Source organism: Gobio gobio (genome assembly GCF_949357685.1).
Source record: "Gobio gobio genome assembly, chromosome: 8".
Classification (NCBI taxonomy): domain Eukaryota; kingdom Metazoa; phylum Chordata; class Actinopteri; order Cypriniformes; family Gobionidae; genus Gobio; species Gobio gobio.
In genome coordinates this window covers 33,006,791-33,029,739 of record NC_137114.1, presented here as the reverse complement: position 1 = coordinate 33,029,739, position 22,949 = coordinate 33,006,791, and the positions used below count along the sequence as shown (strand labels likewise).

Below are 22,949 nucleotides of genomic sequence, written 5' to 3'. Positions count from 1 at the left end.
CGATTTATATAGGCTACCACCGACCTGCTGTCCGTTCGGATCAGGACATGGTGGTATTTTATGTACGGAAGGAAAGCTCTTAGCGATATCGTGACCGCTTTCATCTCTAGACAGTTTATATGAAGGCTCTTCTCCGAGTCTGACCAGAGACCGGAGATCGGCCTGCCCTCGTGAAGGGCTCCCCAACCTAGGTTGGATGCATCTGTCGAGATAACTTTCCACTTCGTAACAGTGCCCAAACTCACGCCCGTCTTGTACCAGACGGGATTTTTCCAAGGAGCCAGAGCTAACACACAGCTGTGGTCTACCTTGATTTGCAATCGGCCCGAAAGCCATGCGTGAGCTGGAACGCGGCGATTCAGCCAGTGCTGTAGGGGGCGCATGCGCAACAGACCCAGTCTGAGAACTGGCGCCGCCGAGGCCATGAAACCCAACATCCTCTGAAAGTGTTTGAGAGGAATGTGTGCACCGGACCTGAGGGAAACCGCTCGGTTCCGAACAGAGAGCGCGCGCTGTGACGTCAGCCGCCCGCTCATCTGCATTGAGTCCAATACTGTTCCCAGAAACGAAACTTTCTGTGTGGGAGACAATAAACTCTTTGCCACATTGATTCTGAGTCCCAAGCATTGTAAATGGTTGAGAAGCCAAGATCTGTGGTTTAATAACTGTATCTCTGACTGAGCTATTATGAGCCAGTCGTCGAGATAGTTGAGAATTCTCATTCCCCGAAGCCTCAGCGGGGTTAGCGCCGCTTCCATGCACTTTGTAAACGTGCGAGGGGCTAGAGATAGACCAAAAGGTAGCACCTTGTATTGGTATGCTTTCCCCTCGAAGGCGAATCTCAAGAATGGCCTGTGATGGGGGGCTATTTGTATGTGAAAATAGGCATCCTCTAGATCCACAGTGAAAAACCAATCTCCCGGGCGAATGTGCGCGAGGATTTGTTTCATTCTCAACATTCTGAACGGGCGCTTCATAAGGGCTTTGTTCAGATGTCTGAGATCTAGGATGGGTCTTAGACCACCGTCCTTTTTTGGTACAAGGAAGTAACGGCTGTAAAAGCCTGACTCGCTCTGTGAGGGGTGTACGGCTTCTACCGCTCCCTTTATTAACAGTTTTGATATCTCGGTTCGAAGCACGTGACTTTTGTCGCTTCTCACCGTTGTCTCTTCCACGGCGCGAAAGCGCGGTGGTCTGCGAGCAAACTGTAGCGAGTAACCTCGTTCTATTATGTTCAACACCCATTTCGAAATGCCGGGAATGGCCCGCCAGGCCTCGGCCTTCGAAGCCAGGGGCTGAATTAATCTGTGGGGCGAGTCGCTGAGTAACAGGGACTCGGTGGCCCGATAACCTTGCGCTAAGCTGGCGCTTATGAGGGAATTGTTTCCCGCCGCCTGAGTGCAGGGGGCCGGGGGACATAGAGGATTGGTGCTTGTGTACAGGCGAGCGCGCTTGAGTGCGGGCTCGTTGACTGTGAGAATAATGTTTCCAGCCACCTGAGTGCAGGGGGCTGGGGAACATGGGGGAGTGCTTGAGTGTAGGGGTACATGCTTTAATGCTGGCACACTGCCTACAGAGAAAAAGCTCTTTTTGTGACTCATATGGGTCGCCGTGAAAACGGCGTTTGTGTACAGGCGAGCACGCTTGCTTGCGGGCTCGTTGGCTGTGAATGTGGCGTTCCCAGCCGCCTTGAAGGGAGCTGGGGAACGTTTTGGAAGAGAGCGAGGCGGTGCACCGGCCGAAGCGGGCACTATCCGCCTTCTCTTCATACCTCTGGCTAGGACGGCTTCGGAGGCTCAGGTTTCGACACATTGCTGGGTCGTGGACCTCGACGCTCCGGCGGTCTGCTGCGGCTCGTAGAGCGGGAACGCTGACCGGGCTTGGAAGCCGCGTGAGGCTGGCGAGCTGAAGGCGGCGCCTTGGCGGGCTGGGCTGGTCCAGCCTTAGCTTGACGGCTAGCGGAGGAGCTGGAACGCTTGGGCAGGAAATGTCGCATTGCCTGCGAAGTTTTCTGTGCCTCAGTGAAGCGCTCTGTGAACCCAACCACGGCGGAACCAAACAATCCTGAAGGCGAAATGGGCGCGTCCAGGAAAGCGGTCTTGTCCGCGTCCTTCATCTCCGTTAAGTTAAGCCATAAATGGCGCTCCAACACCGTCAGGCTGGCCATGCATCTGCCGATCGCCTGAGCATTGGCCTTGGTGGCGCGCAGGGCCAAGTCAGTGGCGCCGCGCAGATCCTTCAGAGCCTCGTTATCAGGAACAGACTCGTCCAGGGAACGGAGGAGTTTGGCCTGGAAGACTTGAAGAACCGCCATGGAGTGTAGCGCTGACGCTGCCTGGCCGGCGGAGGCGAATGCTCGACCGGCGAGGCTGGACGTAGTGCGGCAGGCCTTGGAAGGGTGCACGGTCTTTGACTGCCATCCTCTGGCGGAGGGCGGGCAAAGGTGTGCAGCGACAGCCTCCTCGAGGGGAGGAAGGGCTTGATATCCTTTTTTCTGAGCGCCATCGACTACCGAGAGCGCTGGAGAAAAAGAGGATCTGGCGCGTGATGAAAATGGCGCCTTCCACGATTTTGTTAGCTCCTCGTGGACTTCTGGGAAGAAGGGAGCGGGTCTTTGAGCGGTAGGTTGACGGCGGTTCTCGAAATACCACTCATCCAGACGGCTTCTCGTGGGCTCCTCGGGCTGAGACCAGTCAATGCCGAGGTCGTCCACGGCCTTGGTGAGCAAGCGCATAAGCTCAGCGTCGACTGAGGTTATGACGCCGCTAGCCGTCCGCGTCGAAGTGGCGTGCTCCGAGGCGGCGTCCGACCACCCGCTCCCGGATGCAGCAAGGGAAAGGCTGTCATCCTCTTCCTCCTCCGGTCCGCCGAACGAAACAGCAGCAGCCGCCATGCGAGGGGAGCTGTGCTGCTCGTCGGCGAACAACACGGGCGATGGCGAGGCACGCGGGGACATGCCCGGCGTGTGCTCGTCAGAGCGCTCCGGTGGCCTCTGGTCGCGACGTTTTTTCTTCCGTGGCTCTAGAGGCTGGGAGCACGGGACGGGATCCGAGTCGAAGCTGGCGAGCCGAGCCCGAAGGGTCTGCAGCGCCAGCTCGTCGCACTCAGGGCAGCCGCCCTGGTTGAGTGCAGCCTGCGTGTGGTCTCGTCCGAGACATGACACGCAGATGATGTGCCGATCCTCGTCCGCGATGAAACCTCTGCACGAGGCGCAGGAACGAGACATTTGTATCAACGTCTCGGCTCTTTTTGAATGTTTTAGAAAAACAGAAGGTATAAAGGATATGGTGCCGGATGGCGCAGCTGGAAGGCAGGCTGAAGGCGGAGAATCCGACGTCCTCAGGCTGCGTGTTCCGCTGGGTGCGTGTCGACGGCAGGCTTCGATCCGGAGCTCAACGATTGCAAGTCGCTGAAGAAGAATTAATCTGACTAACCTTGCGAGAGTGGGTCTTATATACCCTAGGCTATGCAAATTATGTTGCCCCTTGTGGCGGGAGTTTGGAAGGACCTGATTGGTCCGTCCCGCCCCAAGGTCTCGCTATAGGTTGCTGCAGTTGCAACGGCACAGCCAATCAGCACGCAGCTGCTTCCTGCTGAGAGTTGTGCAGCTGCACTGCGTATAAAAGGTATTTTTGGATAAAAATTTGCTTCAATATCTCGAGGAAAGGAATTCCCCCATAGCGTTTTAGCAAAACGCAATACGAGAGTACTCTCGTAAGGGAACTGAACCTTTCTCAGAAATGTGAAGTTATGCTGCCTTCACATCCAATTGGAAGTATCTTAAATGCGAGTTTCCTAGTCAGAAATTGGACATAAACGCCCTGTCAAGTCATATTTACTACTGGGAAACTGAGTTAATTTTGATACCAGAGTTTTCGAGTTGGGCATGCCATAAATATTAAACATGGAGGGGAGAATGATTGCGTCTGTGACTGGTATTGTTTATTAGTTTTTTCCTCCTTGTCTTGTCCTTACAGTGCTGCATATTATTTGAAGCATATGTTTTATACACAGTGAAAACAGAATGTGATAGAATAGAATTTGACCAGAATTCCAGAATAGTCAGCAAGCTGACTATCTAGATAGTGAATGTTTATATGTTGGTCTACAAATGGGACGTTACATTATATTTTAAATGAAATATCTTCAATACATTCTGGCTTAAATAAGATAGGCAAGAATAAACCTGGTGTCCTCCATGATTCTTATTCTTTCCAACAACCAAGCCCTTGGTTCAACATCAGAAGTGGGAAGTAGGAAATTCTTCCCTGGCCCTCCACACTCTTAGAAAAAAAAGGTACTGAAGCTGTCACTGGGATACCATTTCAAAAGGTTCTAATATGTACCATTTAGGTACAAAGGTTTACCTTTTGAAAGGCTACCTCCCTAGTTACAGCTTTTGTACCTTTTTTTCAGAGAGTGCAGGAGCAGGATTGAATAGCCCTGTTTTAAGTGATAAGCTATTATACCCCTAAATGTAAATTCTTTGCAAATTTTTCTGACAGTGTAGAAAATCTAACCTCATTTGTTTGCCACTTGGTTTGATATTTTTATGTAATGCAATGACATTTAGACATTGTACTGTATATGTACTGTAAATAAATAATTTTAACTGAGGAAAAAATAACAACATCCACCCATTGCATTGGACATTTTAACTGTGTGACAGTGTTGATTATGTATACTTTTGTGCCGGAAAGGTTCCAGATTGGCACCAGCAGCACGTCGTTGGAAAAAGGCTAAAAAGTCCCTCCGGTACTGTCACAAAGGGGGAGGAGGTGACATTTCCAGAAGAGAGGGCCTTGTGAAAGTGGATGATTGTGTCACGGTATTCCTGTACCACTCTTCTTTCGTTGTGCAAACAAAATACAGGTGCTGCGTCCTCATTCACCTGATGATAATTAGGGTAGCACAGCTGTCTGCGGCACCTCTGCTCACCTCTCTTTTTCTGTGCAATTGATCTGTCATGCCGAGGGACACCAGCGCTACTGAATTTACACTAACCGACCTGAGTTCTCTTTATTCCTTGCTAAATGGTTGTGCGCAGTGGCACTATGCCACTCAAGACCCCTCCTGGCTTCTAAGAGCCTTTTCAAATTCAATTCATCCTTTTGTTTCTAATATGATTAATGTGCAAAAGACACCTGACCAGTATTCCATTGTCTCTTTGTTCTGTGGTCATCCATGGTGCAGTGCTGTCTTTTTGTGGAGGTGTGAATGGAACAGGCTTTTCCGCCCCAGTTGAGCCCGTCGGCACAGCAGAGTGGAATTATTCATGGGCTTCATCAAGTCTGCAAACAAATCCCTGGGCAGCCATGAGCGCTCTCTTAACGAGTCATGCATTTTGTTGTGTTATTACAGCACACATCCCTGTTAAATATTTAAGTGTTCACAATGTTCTCTAGTTTATGGAAGCCTGTTTCTTACTCAGATTAAAGAAGTAAAAAGGGAATTGTGCCTTGTGTATCTCACAGTTTGCAATTGTGACTTTTTCTCGTAATTGTGATTGTTTTTCTCTCAATTGCAAATGTTTTTATCCCTCAATTGTGACTTTATATTTCACAGTTGTGGCCCTGAATTGCATATACATTTCACTCTTAAAGGGGTCATGAATTGAGAAATCAAAATTTGACATAAGAGATCACTGTACTATAAAAATATCCTGTAAGTTTCAAAACTCAAAACTTCCTCATTAGTCTGAAAACGACTCGTTTTGGATTTGGTCTCAGTATGAAGTCGTAGTGTGATGAAAGACCATCTCTGCAAAGGAAAATCAACACCTACTTCTACATCATTGCCTCTTTAGCCCCGCCCACCGATTTGCCCATGTCATGTTGTCATAAATATGAGAAAATGGATTACAACAGGATTACTTGAGCAACAAATTGATAGAGATGCTTCTGAGGATTACAAGACGTTTTGCATTTGATTTCCTTGTGATCCCCTCCTTGTGTGAAAACCTTATCCCAAGATGTTTTTGGACACAGAATGTAGCGGAACCCATCTGAATGATGGCCAAACTTAACTGATGGTTTATGAAGTTTATTACATCGTATTTCGGTCCAAAAAATCACCGTAAGAGTTGAACAAACAAAGCAGAAGTGCGCACTAACGTCTCATTCACAAACTCTCTCCCTCTCCGTTATATTATCATTAACAAACACAGCAAATTACACAAAAACACTCATACAACTAACAGTAAACAAACATATACAGACCGTATGCCTTTTCGGGGGTGCTAATAAACTGTATCAAAATAATACCCATCAAAATAGGAGTCCTCCTTAGTAAGACAGATAATGTAGTCCTTAAACATATCTAAACTCACAGAAATATCAAAAATATATACAAAAACAAATTAGACGATAAATCACAATAAAGTCTTTGACACAGTAGGACCACCTCTCGTTGAGGAGCATTCAAGTGGGACTTAAATATATAATAGATTTTAAACTAAATATGGTGGGAGATTAATTTTGGAAGCGAGGGTAATTGTTAAGGTTTACAGATCACAATCCAAACGGGAGAAGCCTCATTACGGTCGTCATGATCACAGATGATAACATCCAGGACCAACACTGTTCATGTACTGCAGGGTAAAATTAAATTCTTTTACATTTAACCAGTTTAATATGGAGAGGCACTGAAATGTAGACTTTAGTTTATGTTTTTGACCTACACTGTTAACGTTACATGACATAAGAACAGTTAGTTATATCGGTTGGTATGTTAGCAGGGACTCATGAACTTTAATCGTAACTTAATGAGAGTATGACAACCATAAAATCCTCTCAGGATACCTGGAATCAGTGTTACAGTACCCCAGACGCATCGTTTTACCATTTTTGTAGCATAAACACCATCAAACCGATGAGAGCTTCGGATTTTCCAATTTCATTTCAAAAGGGAACTCGCGCTGACGCCGAGGCTGAACGGCGACGAAGGTCCTGGGGTTCCCAGACGGACTTGGCTCGTCGTCTGGAGGAGGGTGTAGTCCTCACAGACGACCAGCCAGGTCGCGAGGGGCGGCTGACGGGGGAGGAGTCGGATTTCTCCTCCTCGTCAGCCGATGCTCTTCCATTCGAGCAGAGGATGGCTGGGCAGGGTGGTGATGAATCGGTTGAGGCCGAACCCTCTCAGCCATCTTGCCCCGTGTATGCGGAGTTGATGGAGGTTATGGCGCGCGCCACCAACAGGCTGGAGTTACAATGACAGCGTGCTAGGAGAGAACCCGAGCGTCCCGGTCGCCTGGATGATCGCTTTTTCTCTCCGGCCATAACCCCTCACCTCTGGGGAGCCTTCCATTCCTCCCCGATCTGCACGACCAGATCTCGGGTGCATGAAAGAACCCATACTCGGCCCGGATAATTCGGCATCAGCGTGGAAACTTTGCTGATGTCGAGGGATTGGCCGAGTCTGGGTATGTGTCGATGCCTCCTATTGACGAGACGTTTGCGAACTATCTCGCATCAGGGAGGCCATCGACACTTAGAGCTCCCACCCTGCCGTCTAAAGCGCTGAAAAACACCTCGCGCTTAAATGGCAGGGCGTACACGTCAGCAGGTCAGGCTGCTGCAGCACTGCATATCACTGCGGTGCTGCAGGCGTACCAGGCCGACTTGCTGAAGGATCTCGACCAGGGGGAGGGCCTACCCCCTGACCAGATGGCTGAGCTCCGCCTCACCACAGACTTGGCTCTCCGTGCTTCCAAACAGACAGCGGTCACCATCGGCCGTGCGATGGCGGCTATGGTAGCTACGGGGAGACATCTGTGGCTGAACCTTGCGGACATCGGGGCGAAAGAGAAAGCCTTTCTCCTCTATGCCCCGGTTTCGCCCTCTGAGTTCTTCGGCACCTCCGTTGAGGCGGTGGTGGGAAGATTCAGAGAGGCGAGGGCGCGCTCAGCGGCATTCAGATCATGCATTCCGCGGAGATCCGGGGCCGCGGCCAGGCAAGCGAGGGGCCCTGGTCCGTCGCGGCCCGAGGGCCAGCGACAGGACCAGCAAGCCAGTGTCGCCTCTCGTGCACCCCCTCAGTGGCGGAGTAGGGGGCAGAAGAGGCGGGACTCCAGCACTAGGAATCGGAAGGACGCCGGGGCGCAAGGCCGGTTCCAGCGAAGAAGACCACGCTGGGACAAGTCTCCTCCCCCAAGGGCATGCTGAGACTAGTGAGGCGTCCTTCTCCTAGTTTTTTCTCCCCAGGCGCTTTTTATACCAGGCCGGGCGGGCCCATGATGAGCGGAGAAAGAGATATGTCAGACTCTGACGGCCTGCCTGGCTTGGCTTGTGAGTGCGCCCCCCTCAGCCCCGTGGTAGTAGTACACCTAAGCATTCATGTGGGAATAAAGCTTGTGGGTGGATATCATGGTGTGCCGCAGGCGAGCGGGTAAGTCCCCAATATAAGGGAAATTATTACATATTTTCTGTCTTACGCTCCCTGTTGAGGGCTTCGGGGATTGCTGGATATATGTTCTAAAAGGGCCTGTAGTTCCCCTGTTAGGTTGGTTAGAACGATAAAATATTATTTATCAGTTGCTTAAGCTCGGTATAAGTGAGCTAGTATTGCTAGTGGAAGCCAGCAAACACTTTATATGGTACATGCGGTGAGAGCTGTACAGCCTTTTTTATTCCCAGACCTAAAAAGCTAAGATGCGTTAGAATTAGTGCTGGGAATGCCGCTCATTCCTGCGGGTGTGTAGCGGTTGTAAAAAAAAAAAAGGGGGGGGGGGGGGGGTTTGTTTTTTTTTTGTTGAGGGAAGGCTAGGCATTTTTTCTCCTAGTATTAAGCTGCTAACTGGTAGCCGCCTCAGAGTAAGGCGGTCTGTATCTTCTCTCAGTGTGAATTTCTGGAGAATGCAGGATCAGACTATGCTAGAACTACAGTTAGATCTAGAGCCAGATCTATTTAACGACTGGCACTTCTACCCGAGTGCCCCTTTTGCGTGGTGCAATAGTAGTGGCCCTTTTTGGACCTCGGGTATAGATCTAGATTGGCCTAGGCTTTCTAGGGATTACGGAGATGCACGCCAAGAAGCGGTCGCGCTCCGGGTAGCTGTTCCATTTTTTGAACTTAGCTTTATTATTTGTCCCTAATGTAGCCTCCTCTTATGCAGAGTAGTCCGGCCAAGGCCCGCCCCCTTACCTGCATTCTGGGGCTTTTTCTAGTAATGCAGGTTGGTGCTGCGCAGAATTGATAGCGACTTAGCCAGTAGTCGTGGGGCGGGGTTAAGGCATTTTTCATGCAAGTACGAAAATTCCGTATGCATAAGCTCAGCCCGGCCCTCCAGAGCTAGTTTTTAGAAGCCGCCAGTTTTTTGGCAGGTGCTGGCCCTTCTTATATATGCCCTGGCCAGTTGGTAGTACTCCCCTGACAAGGCAGGGTAGATTTGAGTACGTCCACTCCTAGCTCTGTATCATTCTGCCTCACCCATGGCTCGGGTTGAGCAGCACTTCGCAACCTTTTGGTTTATGTAGGTTTGGTCGTGAGCTCCCTTGTAGCCAGAGCATTGCCATGGCTGACACCCTCACACGGTATGGTAGGCCGCTATTAAAGCTAGGACCTTCATGAGGTGGGTGGCGTATGTGGTACTCCCCCCGCTTAGGGGGTACAGGGCGTTTGGTTTGCCGAGTACCCTGCTATGGACAATGTGATTAGGTTCCAGTGCTTGTAGGCACTGCCGATAAGACTGCACCATTATACAGTTGGCCCCAGAAGGAATTGGAGGCCTCCGGGATAGGTCAACCAGCTAGGCTGGGATGGATTGTAGGCCAGCTGGCTGTGAGTAGCCAGCTGGGGCAGTCTTGGCAGTAGACTCCAGGTCAGGGAGTAGGCCTCAGAGATAGGCCTCCTTGCGAGTGAGTCCCGACGTTTGGGGAGGTTGCCAATTTATTAGCTGCAACCTGGAAAATAGGTAGTCAGCCTTGGTAGGCCTCTGCAAAGTTCGGCCCCATGTGTATTGCGGTATATATTGCTCCCCAACGATGTCGGCTTCAAGTAGCAGAATTTCCCTAATAACTAATAACTAATAACCCTAGTTAGCAGTTGGATGTTAATTTTTGTCAGCCAGCAGAGAAGCTACTGTCAGCCCAAGGTTATAACAGCACAGTTTTTCCCTCCTGCCACCAGGAAGCCGTCCCTGCAGGCCTGCTGTGAGGTGGTGGGCCCCATTGGGCCTCCCTGAAGGCAGGCTCCCATTCGCCAGTCGCTGTGTCAGCTAGCATGGGCTGCTAAGCTGTTGATGGGTGGTAGGCCGCACCAGGCCTCCCTGGGGACTCGGCATGAGGTAGCAGGCCTCACCGGGCCTCCCTTGAGGACGCAGGGTTGGGCTCAGTCACTTGGTGGGTTGTGATAAACCGTTGGCAGGTAGTAGGCCTCACCAGGCCTCCCTGAAGGAGGGCTCCTGTTTGCCAGTCGCCGTGCCAGCTAGCACACGAACGGCTTGGCTGCTGCTGGGTAGTAGGCCGCACTGGGCCTCCCTGAAGACTGGTCACAAGGTAGTAGGTCTCGCCAGGCCTCCCTGGAGGAGAGCTCCTGTTTGCCTGTCGCCGTGCCAGCTAGCACAGGAACTGCTAGGCTGCTGCTGGGTAGTAGGCCGCACTAGGCCTCCCTGAAGACTGGTCATAAGGCTTTGCTGGGCCTCTCTGAGGGCCCGTTATCAGGTTGTAGGCCTTACTAGGCCTCCCTGAGGATGAGTTCCTGGGTCAGGATGCTCAGGCAGTTAGCAAAGCTTGCTATCAGGTAGTAGGCCTCACTAGGCCTCCCTGAGGGTTACTTCCCAAGTCAGGATGCTCGGTTAACTGATGTAGCTTGACTCTCAGGTAGTAGGCCTTCATCAGGCCTCCCTGAAAAAACAAGCTTTCGTTTTTCAGCTACTTTGACAGTCGGCTTCAACTGCTATCAGGTAGTAGGCCTCACCAGGCCTCCCTCTAAGCGAGTTCCTGAGCATGGTTTCTCAGGCTTCTCTGGCATATATTCCTATTATACAATGGGCCTCACTAGGCCTCCCTAACGGGTCTTTTGTTCTCAGTGCGAGGACTGTTAACTGGCATAACGCTGACAGCTAGTGGTGACCTGCTATCAGTGATCCGGCCCTTAGCCGGCAGCATCTAGTGAAGTCTTACCCTGGCGCGACTGGTGTCGCTTCTGCTATTTGGTCCCCAAGGAGGGGATTTCAGCCTGCAACCTGGTTTACCTACCGGGCAGCCCCCTTTAAGCTCCCCTCTTTTCGGAGGGTCGTATGTGAGCCCGAAGCTGCCTGGGCCTGATCAGATGGTCGTAGGCCCCTAGGGTGGCCTCCCAATTAGATCAGTTTTTAGGCCAGTCTGGCCTCCTGAGTGTTTCTATCTGATAATAGCTCAGTAGATCCTAGGATCGAGCAGATTAACTCCCCTCGCTGGCAAGGGTAGAAAGCGCTATGCTGAGTACTGCACTCCGGAATTCCCGTCTCTGAGATCCGGTCTGAGGAGGACATTGCCATTCTGCAGTCCCTTGGACTGGATGCCTCTCCAAGAGGCGAGTATCCAGAGGCTCTGTTATCAAACAGACAGGGATGGCCCGGCTGAAGCGCCCGTTAAAGAAAAAAGGGGCACCAAGCTAGGCCTCCTTGGTGGCGGTAGTGGCTGGCTGGGGCGCCCTAGGGCCTCCTAGCCACATTCCCCTAAAGGAGCCCCCTTCTTTCGAATGGGTTGGATCCAGGCCTTTGAGCAGCCTGGGTAGAACTTCTCTAAGTGTTCGAAGCTTCCTACTCAGGCTTATAGCTTGGGCTATGACCGAAGGGAATGCTGTCACTGACAGCCTCTGTGACCAGAGGGGGGGTGGTTCAGGCATTTCAATTGAATTTGCTTGTCCTGACAGTTGTCACTACCAGTAGGCATGCATTCCCCTCGGCATGGCGGCGTGGGTATATCGTTCCCTGTAGCGTCAAACTGACGCAGCGCAAGTTCCCTTTCGAAAGGGAATGTCTCCGGTTACGCATGTAACCTAGGTTCCCTGAGAACAGGGAATGAGACGCTGCGTCGCTTTGCCATGCCTCAGGGCTTGCCTGCTAAACAGTCCCTGAAGACGAAGGGCAGTGTCATGTTGGCAAAGGCGCCCTTTTATACTTCCTGGTCGCACCCTGATGACATCATCGGCTGCCGGTCAGTAGGACTGATGTGATTCGATTGTAATTCAGACACCTGTCACGCCGGAGGCGTTCTCGTTCTCAGAGAACGAGAGTCTCGTTCCCTGTTCTCAGGGAACCTAGGTTACATACGTAACCGGAGACGGTTTCTCTATGGAGCTGAAACCTAAAGATGTCCAAGTTCCGGTCTCGGCGCGTCTGATACTCAACTGCAATTGGCTCATCTGTGTTGGAGGGGCGGGGTGTAAGTTAAGGTGCAAGTTATAGATCATTTGATAAGTACTCACTTTACTGAAATGATGAATATAAGAATGACAGTGCGACAAACATTGGTACATTCATTCATGATTCATTTACACAAAACACTTTAAGTTATCCTGTCAACTATAACTTTGGTAACTCTAAGCTCTTAAACTTTATTTGCTACAGCCAAGACTGATAAAGCATAAGTAAAATGCATACAGTAAATGTTTCACAGTAGGTGACAGTAGGTTTCAACTAACAAGATAAACACCTTTCTCTAGTGTCTTTGTCAACACTAATGTAATAAAATACAATGCTAGTTCATAAAAACAAGGAATAAATATAAATAAACATGATTAATTACCAACAAGCTGTCACAGATTGGAGTGTCCTTGGTATTTGAGGTGTATGTTAGTTGTCTTCTGATTCAAGATCAGACTCTGGCAATATGTATGGCTGAATCTTACAGGTTGCCATTTTCCAACATATTAAGTTTTCAGATATTCCACACGTGTAATGGCAGGAAATTATTTTAATATGCACAACTTTGTAACACCCTTATACAAACGAAGGCCTTAAAAAGGTCTTAAATCAGAGAAGTCTTAGAATACATGGCATTAAACCATGCATGCACTGCAAAAACAAATCTTCAGTGTTTTTGTCCTTATTTCCAATACAAATGTCCAAATTCAATACAAATAAAAAAGTATTTAAATCAAGATACATTTACTTGACATGCAAATTTAAAATTAACCCATTGGCAGATATTTGTTCTTGTTTTAATCATCAACTCACTTAAAGGTAGGGTAGGCAATTTCGGAGCAGCTAGCAATAGCAAGCTAGCTTTGAAAGCATAAGATCCCACCATCCCTTCAGAAAGTCTCCAAAGCCACGCCTCCTTCAAAACACATGAACGCTGCACAGAGAATCTGTAAAGCATCATGAGATATGCCATTAATTTACCTCAAAAAAAGACAAATACTGAGGAAGAACATCACTTTTTTGTTGTGTGAAGGTACACACAGTAAAAGTAAAATAAGTTACAGTAAAAATTATTTCCATATTCTAGTTCATAATCATAATTTCCATAATCAAGTTACTTTTTTGCTAAATTAATTAAAAAGTAATGGATGTCTGTTGAAAGTTGTATTTTCAAACTCTGAAGTGTTGCTGATACAACTTACTGTGTTTCTCCCTAGAGAACATATTGATGTATTGTGTTCCCTACAACTTATTTCTTAAATTTTCTTTTCTTGATCTTAAAAAGTCTTAAATTTACCATCATAAAACCTGCAGAAATCCTGATAAAAAATTTTTTTGGTATCACCTCAAAGAACATTATACAGTTTTTACAAAATGCTGTTCATGACCTCTTTTATTGACTTTTTATCCCTCACTTGGGACTTTATATCTCACAATTTTGGCTTCTTCATAATTGCTTCTTTATATATCACATTTGTAACTTCATGACTTTATCATTCTGTTGCAAATTTCTCGTAATTGTGACTATAGTCCCTACTTGTGACTTTATATTTCACAGTTGCAACTGTCTAATAATTGTCTTATCTTAATTGCAATTCTTCTTCCCATAATTGCGATCAACCTTTATTTCTTTATTTCAATGTATTACTTTTTTTCATAATATATGTTATAAATCAGAATTGCTATTTTATTAATTATGTATAAGACTTTCTCACACATGCAAACTTTTCTCATTACTGTGACATTATATCTCACAATTGTGACTCACAATGATGGATTTCGTATTAAATATATTTCTTATTTAACTTTATCTCATAGTAACCTGTTTAATTTTAACTTTATCCCACAAGTACAACACCACGGCTTCACCTTTTCACCTGCACCACCGCTGGTAGCCACAGTGCAGTCTAAATGAACACCCGCAGCTTTAAAACGTTAGGATCTTTTACAGGATTTCTATGTTCTGGGGAACCAGTAGCGATGCTTGCGAAACAGAGATTGAGGGAGGATTTTTTTTTCTTTCTTTCTTTCATGAGCATGGTGATCAATGAGATTGTGGTCAATGCTGAGCTTTCTCTCAAGGCCTCAGTGGCCTTTTCTTCCCTTTGCTCTCTCCACCAGAGACTATCGAGGCTCACATAGCCTCCAAAACATGATTACTCCACTTAGTGCTTGAGTGTGTGTGTTTTTCCCCAAGCAGCTGACTTCCCATGGTCCATTGCACCACATTAGAGAGGTGTGCAATGTCACGATCATTCACAATACCCCTCCAGCCACTCTGCCATCCCCATATGGCTGATCTCCATGTCTTTGAGTAATGGCGCTGCTTTCTGCCTGCGTCCGCCCCCACCAACCTGTGAGGCAACCTAGCATGGCTTTGTCACTCGTTGCCAATCTTGAGTGTGACAACAGACAAATATGGCCGACTTTACAGTACAACAGTGTGTCCAGCTGTATCATTTGACACTGTTGCCCTGGTAAAAGTTCTGTGATCTTTTATTAAACATGATTTTGTTCCTCTGGCACATAAGGGAACAGATGTAAGATCTCATTATACTTTACCTTGCCATATGGCATGAAATCCCCTGAGTTTCCCTTGAGACCGTCCACCCTTATGGATGTGTTTTTTCGTTCAGAGCTACAGGTAGAAAGCAGTTGGCCGGCTGTCGACAGTAAAGCCAGGCCTAACTTTCATACCGGATGGTAAAAAAAGGCCAATGTGACGTACCCTTACCTTTTTTTTTCAGCACAGCATCACAATAATCTGCACAATTTCATGGTTAAGTGAGAAACTCGTATTTGTGCCAAACGACTTCTCAAATGGCACTTTGTGAAAGCAACCCATTTCCCTATGAGGTTTAAATTGATTATTTAAATAAGCCAAGGAACATTTTAAGTAACGTTCATGATGTCGCAACAGCCTTTGTTATTCAGAGTTGAATATTTTATTCTGGCATTCTCGCAGTAATGTCCTTTCCTTATTGTAGTTTAAAACCCTTATTAAGATGACTTCACAAAAATGATTGGGTAATTTTTGGGAATGTCCATTTAGATAAAGACTAACAAAGAGCTCAATTTGCACAAAAACTGTGTACAAGCATAATAATTCAATAAACTGAATTGTAAGACTGTTACTGTGGCGAACAGCGAGGCCGAGGGACCGTGAGGGCGGGACGAGGCGGCGCTCATCAGGGAGGATGAGCGCCAGCTGCGCGCCGCAGCGATCTCGGCCCTCGCGGAGGAGTGAGGGACTATAAAGGAGGAGCGACGACAGTGAGGGACGAGAGAGGACCAGGCCTGGATTTTATGTTGTATTTTATTTATGTTTTGTTATGTGTTGCTGCAGTCGACCGTGAGGGGCTGCAGCTTATTATTTTCATTTTGTGTTTATTTGTATGTAGGCGACAGTCGTCCGCGAGTTCGCCATTTTAGTTTGTGTTTGTTTAATTAAAAGTTATTTTGAATGTCCGCCGGTTCCCGCCTCCTTCTTCCCGTACAAACAACGTTTACTACAGTTACATTATAATATTTATTACAAAACCATCCAGTTACACTGGTCTGCATTACAAATGTCTAAAATGCAGCATCTGTTAAGTGCCTCAATATTCAATTGTTCCAGGTCAGCATGTTCCCGCTGGTTTACATGAAATGTTAGGCACATGTACTTATACTGCAGTGTTTCATGGCTGTTTGCCTGACTTCAGTGAGCTGCTTTTGGCCTGCACCAGGCCCCTCATTAAAAGCTTGTCAGCAGTGCATCTGTAGGCCTGACAGCCACTCTGTCAACCCGCAGGAGCACACAGCACACGGACAGACAGATATTACCCTCATACACAAATCTCCCTCTGGCCCACAATTCCAATGCTGAAGCCCAGATTGGCTCCACCAGGGCAAGAGTTTCTATTTACGCCCCAGAAAATGAAGCTGATGCATATGCAGTGTGCTGTAACCACAAGAAAATGGCTTTCAAACCCCTTTCAGCGTTATCCTCCATTTCCTGTTCATACATCATGGATATTTACTATGTATATTTGAGCATGCAATGAGACATCACATTCTGACATCTGTACAAATTTGAGTCTTAAAGGGATAGTCCACACAAAAATTCAAATACTGCCATTATTTATTCACTCTATTGTTGTTCCAGACCAGTAAGACTTTTTTAAAGTCGAAAACAAAAGGAGGATTTCGAAGAATACTCTGATCAACCTTGTTTTCCCAATGCATTTGCACTGAACAGGGACTGATGTTTTTCAACTTTAAAGGATGCAAAACCACCATAAAAGTTTTCCATACAACATGCACTTTATTCCATAAAGAAGCTTTGCATACATAACAGACGAAACTTCTGTTGAACTGAGAAATGTAGTGTTATGCAGTTTGTAAAAGAACAAACAAATAAATCTTTTTCAGTTAATCTATTGATCCAATTCAAAACACCAATCTGAATTATTTGTTTATGAATCAGATTTGTTCTCAAGTTCAACTCACTGATTCAGGGTTTCTCCTTTTCACTCAAGCACTCTAATATTAAATACTTTTTACAAAGCTTTTCTGCAAGTATTCATAATAATGATGACTTACTCTTTTTTGCATACCTCCCAGGTTTGCTGGAGTCTGAATGAAAGGGCAGCTCATTAAAACCTTTGTGAAGTTCATTTTGTTGCCCAGGATTGTTACCCAGGAGCTCCACTTGAAGCTCTAGGTCTAGAAAAATCCAAAGGTGTCTTTTTGTACTATAAATAAATAAATGTTGTTTGTCTTTTCTCACTGAGTGAAATGTCACTCTGTTGAATTCACTCTGAATGATAAGAGCTTATGCACACAGGAGGAAGTCAGACTTTAGCCGCTATTTACAAGTTAGCACAGGAGCTTTGGACAGATGGGATGTTGTGTGGAAGCCGGTGTGGGGAATAGAGGAAAGCATCTTCCCCGAGAAAGAGAGAGAAGGTCAGAGACTTGTACATGTCTCTCCACTGCAGCGAGCCCATTACTGGCCTCTCTCCGAACCCTCCATCTCCAAGAATCCCAGTTGTCCCCCGAGTGTCGGAGAGCCCATGCGCCCCATCCATCCACACTGGCGGAGACTCTATTTCGCCCTGATAGAAAGCGATGGAAAACCAATTGGGGATACAGGGCCGTGCAAGTACGATGCATGGTCACACGGCCCGCCACAGACAGGCAATCTGCTGTGATGAAGAGGCCCTTTGCACAGCCCGCCTGCGTCCTCTAGGATCCCCTTCAAGCCCCACTGCCCACTGAGTCCAACACCCACTTTTCCCGAGCCCGACGGACCCACATATCAGCAGACATCAAATTAGAGAGCAGCCGATGCTGGGGTCTCCACGGATATAGAGACATTTTGCGTTGTGTGCTATTTCTGTTCAAAGACTGTTTGAGATGTCAAAGGTCATTGCACATGCCCTCTGTGTGAATAAACATCTCACTTGGCATTTATATGCATACAAATTTTTCCTCAGTCATCGCTGGAGTTCAAAAAAATCTGTATTTATTTCATCTAATACAGCTGAGTTTTTATTGTTAATTTACATGCCTTCAGAGAGGGGCTTTTGAAATTATTCAAATTAGTTTTTATTAGTTTTAGGCGAAAAGTGGATCTAATTAGTCTGATGAGAATGCCGTGATTCTGTTTCACAGCCACTCTTGAGACCCTCATCACAGTGCAGTAAACAAAACGCCCTCCTGCAATTTTCTTTCATCCAATTTACCTGCGGTTACCGCCTAACAAGAGGGGTCCTGCAGGGCTGATTTTCTCTGTCCTGTTCTGCGTCCCTGTGCAGGTGCCGTACGTGAAGGTGGCTCCGGAGGACATATTGAAGGTGCAGTTCCCTCGCTTTACCACGCTGGACCTCAGGCCCACTAACACAGACATCAGCATGGCTGTAGCCGGACTGCTAACGTTCTTTAACAGCAGCACGTCGTGTCTCATATGTGCTCAGGCCGATTGTGAGTATCACATATGGTTTCTATTGTAATGAGGCTTTCATTTGACTTTTTGCATTGTGTGTTATGTACAACACACACACACACACATATACATTACATGTGTGTGTAATGTGTGTATATATAGACTGCATTTATTTGATCAAAGATACAGTCAAAAACAGTGAAAGTCTGAACTATTATTACAATTTAAAATCTGTGGTGGCAAAGCTTCATTTACCCAAGTTCATTGTTACATGATACTTAATATAAATGTTTATAAATGTGTGTTGGCAGTGTGTGTACACAACCACCCTATAATGGTAAAAATCCACCCACCCCTTTATTTTAAATTTCCATAAATCATAAGCAGTGTCTCAGAACAAGCCGTTTGCAGATTCTGGGCAATGTGAGGTCACATTTTACAAGCCCCGCCCACGAGTGTTGATAGATACTGCCGTATTAGCATATACCCCGCCCTCAGAGAGCTGTACAAAATCCGCCATGTTTATCTCCTTGCCAGAGCATTTAACAGCAGCATTCAAGTAAGAAATGTGTTCTTAATAAAGCTACTAAAGTTATTCAGTCAAGAGGGATTTTCTGTTTATCTTTTGTTGTTTGATTCATATTAACAGCAGATAAAGCAGTAGGTTCTGTGCATTGCGTTTACTTTAATACATCGATCTAATATACACACAGGATTTCTGTACTTGCTGCATACGTGCACAGACATAACCAACTGTTTTCATGTGAACTTTATGTGTTTCTGACATAACCTTGTGTGCATTTGACAGTTTAATCGCAATAACAGATAAAAAGAGAACTAGTCTAATAGCCTACTCACGGACGCACCGACATCCGGCTCTCTGTGTGCATGCGTCGGGTGTCTGTGCTCAAGTTGAGAGTGAAATGGCTTGAAAACGCATGCAGATGATAATATTTAATGATGATGAAGAACTGCAATGTAACGTAAGCGTGTCCGCGATAGAGATGGTCATCAAAACCAAACAGATGTTATCATGTTTCAGTTTGTGAAGGCTCCGACCTCTGGGGTGGGGAGCAGCAGCTCATTTGCATGTAAAGGAGACACACACAAAACAGCTCATTTTTCTCAAACCCATAAATTGGTATATTAAATGATCTGTTAGGAATTTTGATCTGAATCTTCACGGACCCACTCTTGGGACACCTGAGACTTATATTACATCTTGTAATAAGGGGCATAATAGGTGCCCTTTAAGAAATAATTTTAATGTGCTGATTTTGAGCTCAATAATCCTTTCTTCTTATTATTATTAGTTGAAAATGGTTGTTGCTTAATGAAGTGTGGGAGAGCTTTTTTGCAGAATTCTTTGGTGAACAGAAAGTTAGAGAAGGAAAAATAGAATTGTTTTATTTTATATTTTAATAGTTTATTGATATAAAGTATTAAGTATATGTTTATGTGTGTAATGTAAAAAATATATATACAGCTCTTAAAGGGATAGTTCACCCAAAAAATTCTGTCATCATTTAGTCACGCTCAAGTGGTTCCAAACCTGTATACATTTCTTTCTTCTGCTGAACACAAAGGAAGATATTTGGAAGAATGTTAACTGATCTCGGCAGCAATTGACTACTATAGTGTGAAGGGGAAAAAAATACTACATTCTTCCAACATAAAAAATACAAACATTCTTCCAAATATCTTCCTTTGTGTTCAGCAGAAGAAAGAAATTCATACAGGTTTGGAACAACTTGAGGGTGAGTAAATGATGATAGAATTTTCATTGTTGGGTAAACTATCCCTTTTTGCATTGAAAACAATGTCTAAGATGTGAGGGGAAATTCTGAAATAAACAACTCAATTAATACATTTTATATTAATCTCTCTCGCCCACCTCGGTTGGTGACCCCGCATTAGAGCCATAATTACATTGTGCCATAATTGCATGTTCTGCTCTACCCTTTCCTGAATGGCACATATAGAATTGCTTGCATCTGTGAAGCAGCAGATGTCATCTCGTATAGATTGTTACAGCTGCATTCTGACTTATGCATTCTCTACAAAGCAAACATAGCGTTTCATAGAGGTACATGCACTCTCTGTATGCACTCTCCATTGTATGCCTTTGTACAAGTTCACAAACTCAAATACTCCATTACACTCTGCTGGTTATTTGGCAATAACAACTGCTTATTAAATCTAACATGTCCACACTGTTTTGATGATGACACTGAATTCATTTCATGCTGTTTGACTGTACTGCACTGATAGATAAATCCAAATGTGTTGTTCATTCTTTCTCTTGTCCATCTGTGTCCTTCAGGCATTCATCATTTGTCATATCCCATTCATATACCATCAAACACCCACCCTGCCACTAATGTCAACGCACTCTGCAGAAACAGAGATGTCCATGGAAATTAATGGCTGAAGGTTTAAATCAAACCCACTGTTGTCAAAGAAAAGGTGATGGATGACCCTTCACAAGTCTCCTTATTAGACACACATTGAGTTCAGCTTTGCAGAGGATTAAAGTTTAGTATTCTGCCTTTCCATCTCAGAGCAAGGATGCCACAAATTACCCAGAGAATCCAAACAAAGTCACATTGCCCCTTCAGACAGTGGCTACCTTTCTTCGTAATCAGCTTAAGGCCTTCAAGTGGAACAGCTATAATTCCCACTAAGACGTCAGAGAGGGGTGTAGAGAGATGGCAAACTACCAATATGGACTTGAACAGGGTCAAAACTGTACCAAACCAATAATTAAAATAGCTTTGTTTCAGTTCTAAAATCACATTGAAAAACTGACATGGGCAAAATCAAGGATTTAAGAATTTGATCCCTTTCAGTTCTTGAGTTGGCTTTTGAATTACATTGGCATAAAATTATACACAATCACACAACATTTTTGAGACAAAGAGTAAATAATTATATTATTTTGACCGTTGAATGTTATAGTCAATATTTTTGTATGATTACAGATATTTCAAAATGTACATATTAAGTTCAGTACTGTTAAAAATTTACATTTTGCCATACAGTACCAAAAAATGTAATGTATTAAATATGATTAAATATGCACTACCTTTCAAAAGTTTGGGGTCAGTAAGATTTTGTAAATTGTCTTATGCTCACCAAAGCTGCATTTATTTGATCAAAAATACACAGTAAAATTATAACATAAGAAAATTACTGTTTACTATTTGAATATATTTCAAAATGTCATTTATTTCTGTGATGGCAAAGCTGAAATTTCATATCACATGATCCTTCAGAAATCATGCTAAAATGCTGATTTGCTGCTCAAGAAACATTTTTGTGATTTTTCTAGGATTTTTTTGAAAATAGAAAGTTCAAAAGAACAGCATGTATTTGAAATAGAAATATTTTGTAACATTATAATTATATTCAAATTACATTTACAATTCAGAATCCTGTTTAGGAATTCTCAATTCAGTTCTGAATGGCGCACAACCCTGGTGCTCTGATGGAAAGACTCTCTTGAGTCTTGAGTGTGAATGATTCGTATGCCATTGTGATCTTATCTTCAATTGCGAAATCTGATGTTTATCTCAGTTCTAAAAAGTCCTAAAGAGACCCCAATGTTTTGCTCATTCTGCCACAAAAAGATAAAAGCAGACAGCGTTGCAGGTAACTTGGAAAGTTTGGCTTGTGGTACACTCTAAAGTTAACCATTTCACGCTCATGCCAACACTATTGCTCAAATGTTTTCCCTTTGTACCTTTAGAGCAAAAGCCCAGCTTTCTACACAGAGCAAAACAAAATAACATTGTTTTTCAGCTAATAATGAGTGCATGCACTCCCTGAAGATTTTTGTAGGAAAATAAAAGAGATTCACAGCAGCGACAGGCCATACTTAAAATATGTTGTGACAAAAAACTTTCAGAAAACTGTACCAAGGTGCTTTTGTCTCCCATAAAAATCCCTTAGAGCAATGCTAAACTTAGCAAGCTTCCAATAATATTTCATGTGTGTCAGTCAGTCAGTGTATGTATATATTAAAATTCATTCTTTTACAATTAAGTTATATTTGCATTTATATTCTTGACATAAACCCTTTTCCTCAGGGAACTTGTGTATTGTACAAAGGAAACGTGCATTGGGAAAGTTCTATTGTAAGAAAGTAAAGAAAGTTCTATTGTGAAAGTTTAATTCAACTGAACACAAATCTTTTGAATCTTTAAAACACTTTAAGCAACAGCCTTTCCAAGGTTTTTGACTTTAACGTAGGGTAGGCAATTTCAGAGAGGCTAGCAATAGCAAGCTAGCTTTGAAAGCATAAGATCTTCAGAGCGTCTCCAAAGCCACGCATCCTCACATGAACACGCACAGCAGAATCTGCAAATCGTCATGAGAGACAACGTTAAATATTCTTGTGTCTAAAAGCACATAACATTGTAATAATAATGAATGTAAACAACTTACAGAGCTCTTACTTGTACCACCTGACTGCTGCAGAGTGGGGTGGTGAGGCCCGGTGGGATTTTTGATGCTTAAATTACGTTCTAAATAATGAATCGGTCAAACCACTGAAACCACTCGCATTTGTTTGGACTGCTGTCTCACTGAATCATCTGATGCGATTTCTTAGTCAGTAAAACAAACAGACAGTATCAAGAGAACAACCAGCGCTGTTTTTCAGTTGTTTTCCTC

General features: G+C 45.1%; 1 protein-coding gene across 2 annotated transcripts in view; it reads left to right on the top strand.

Annotated features, from left to right (window-relative positions):
- Positions 1–22,949, top strand: part of grik4 (glutamate receptor, ionotropic, kainate 4) — a 511,925-nt gene that overhangs the window by 342,275 nt on the left and 146,701 nt on the right. For both annotated transcript variants that reach the window (XM_079824290.1, XM_079824289.1), the window contains exon 6: positions 18,148–18,313. In XM_079824290.1, the coding sequence (XP_079680416.1) occupies positions 18,148–18,313 (166 nt within the window). The remainder of the gene's footprint in view (positions 1–18,147; positions 18,314–22,949) is intronic.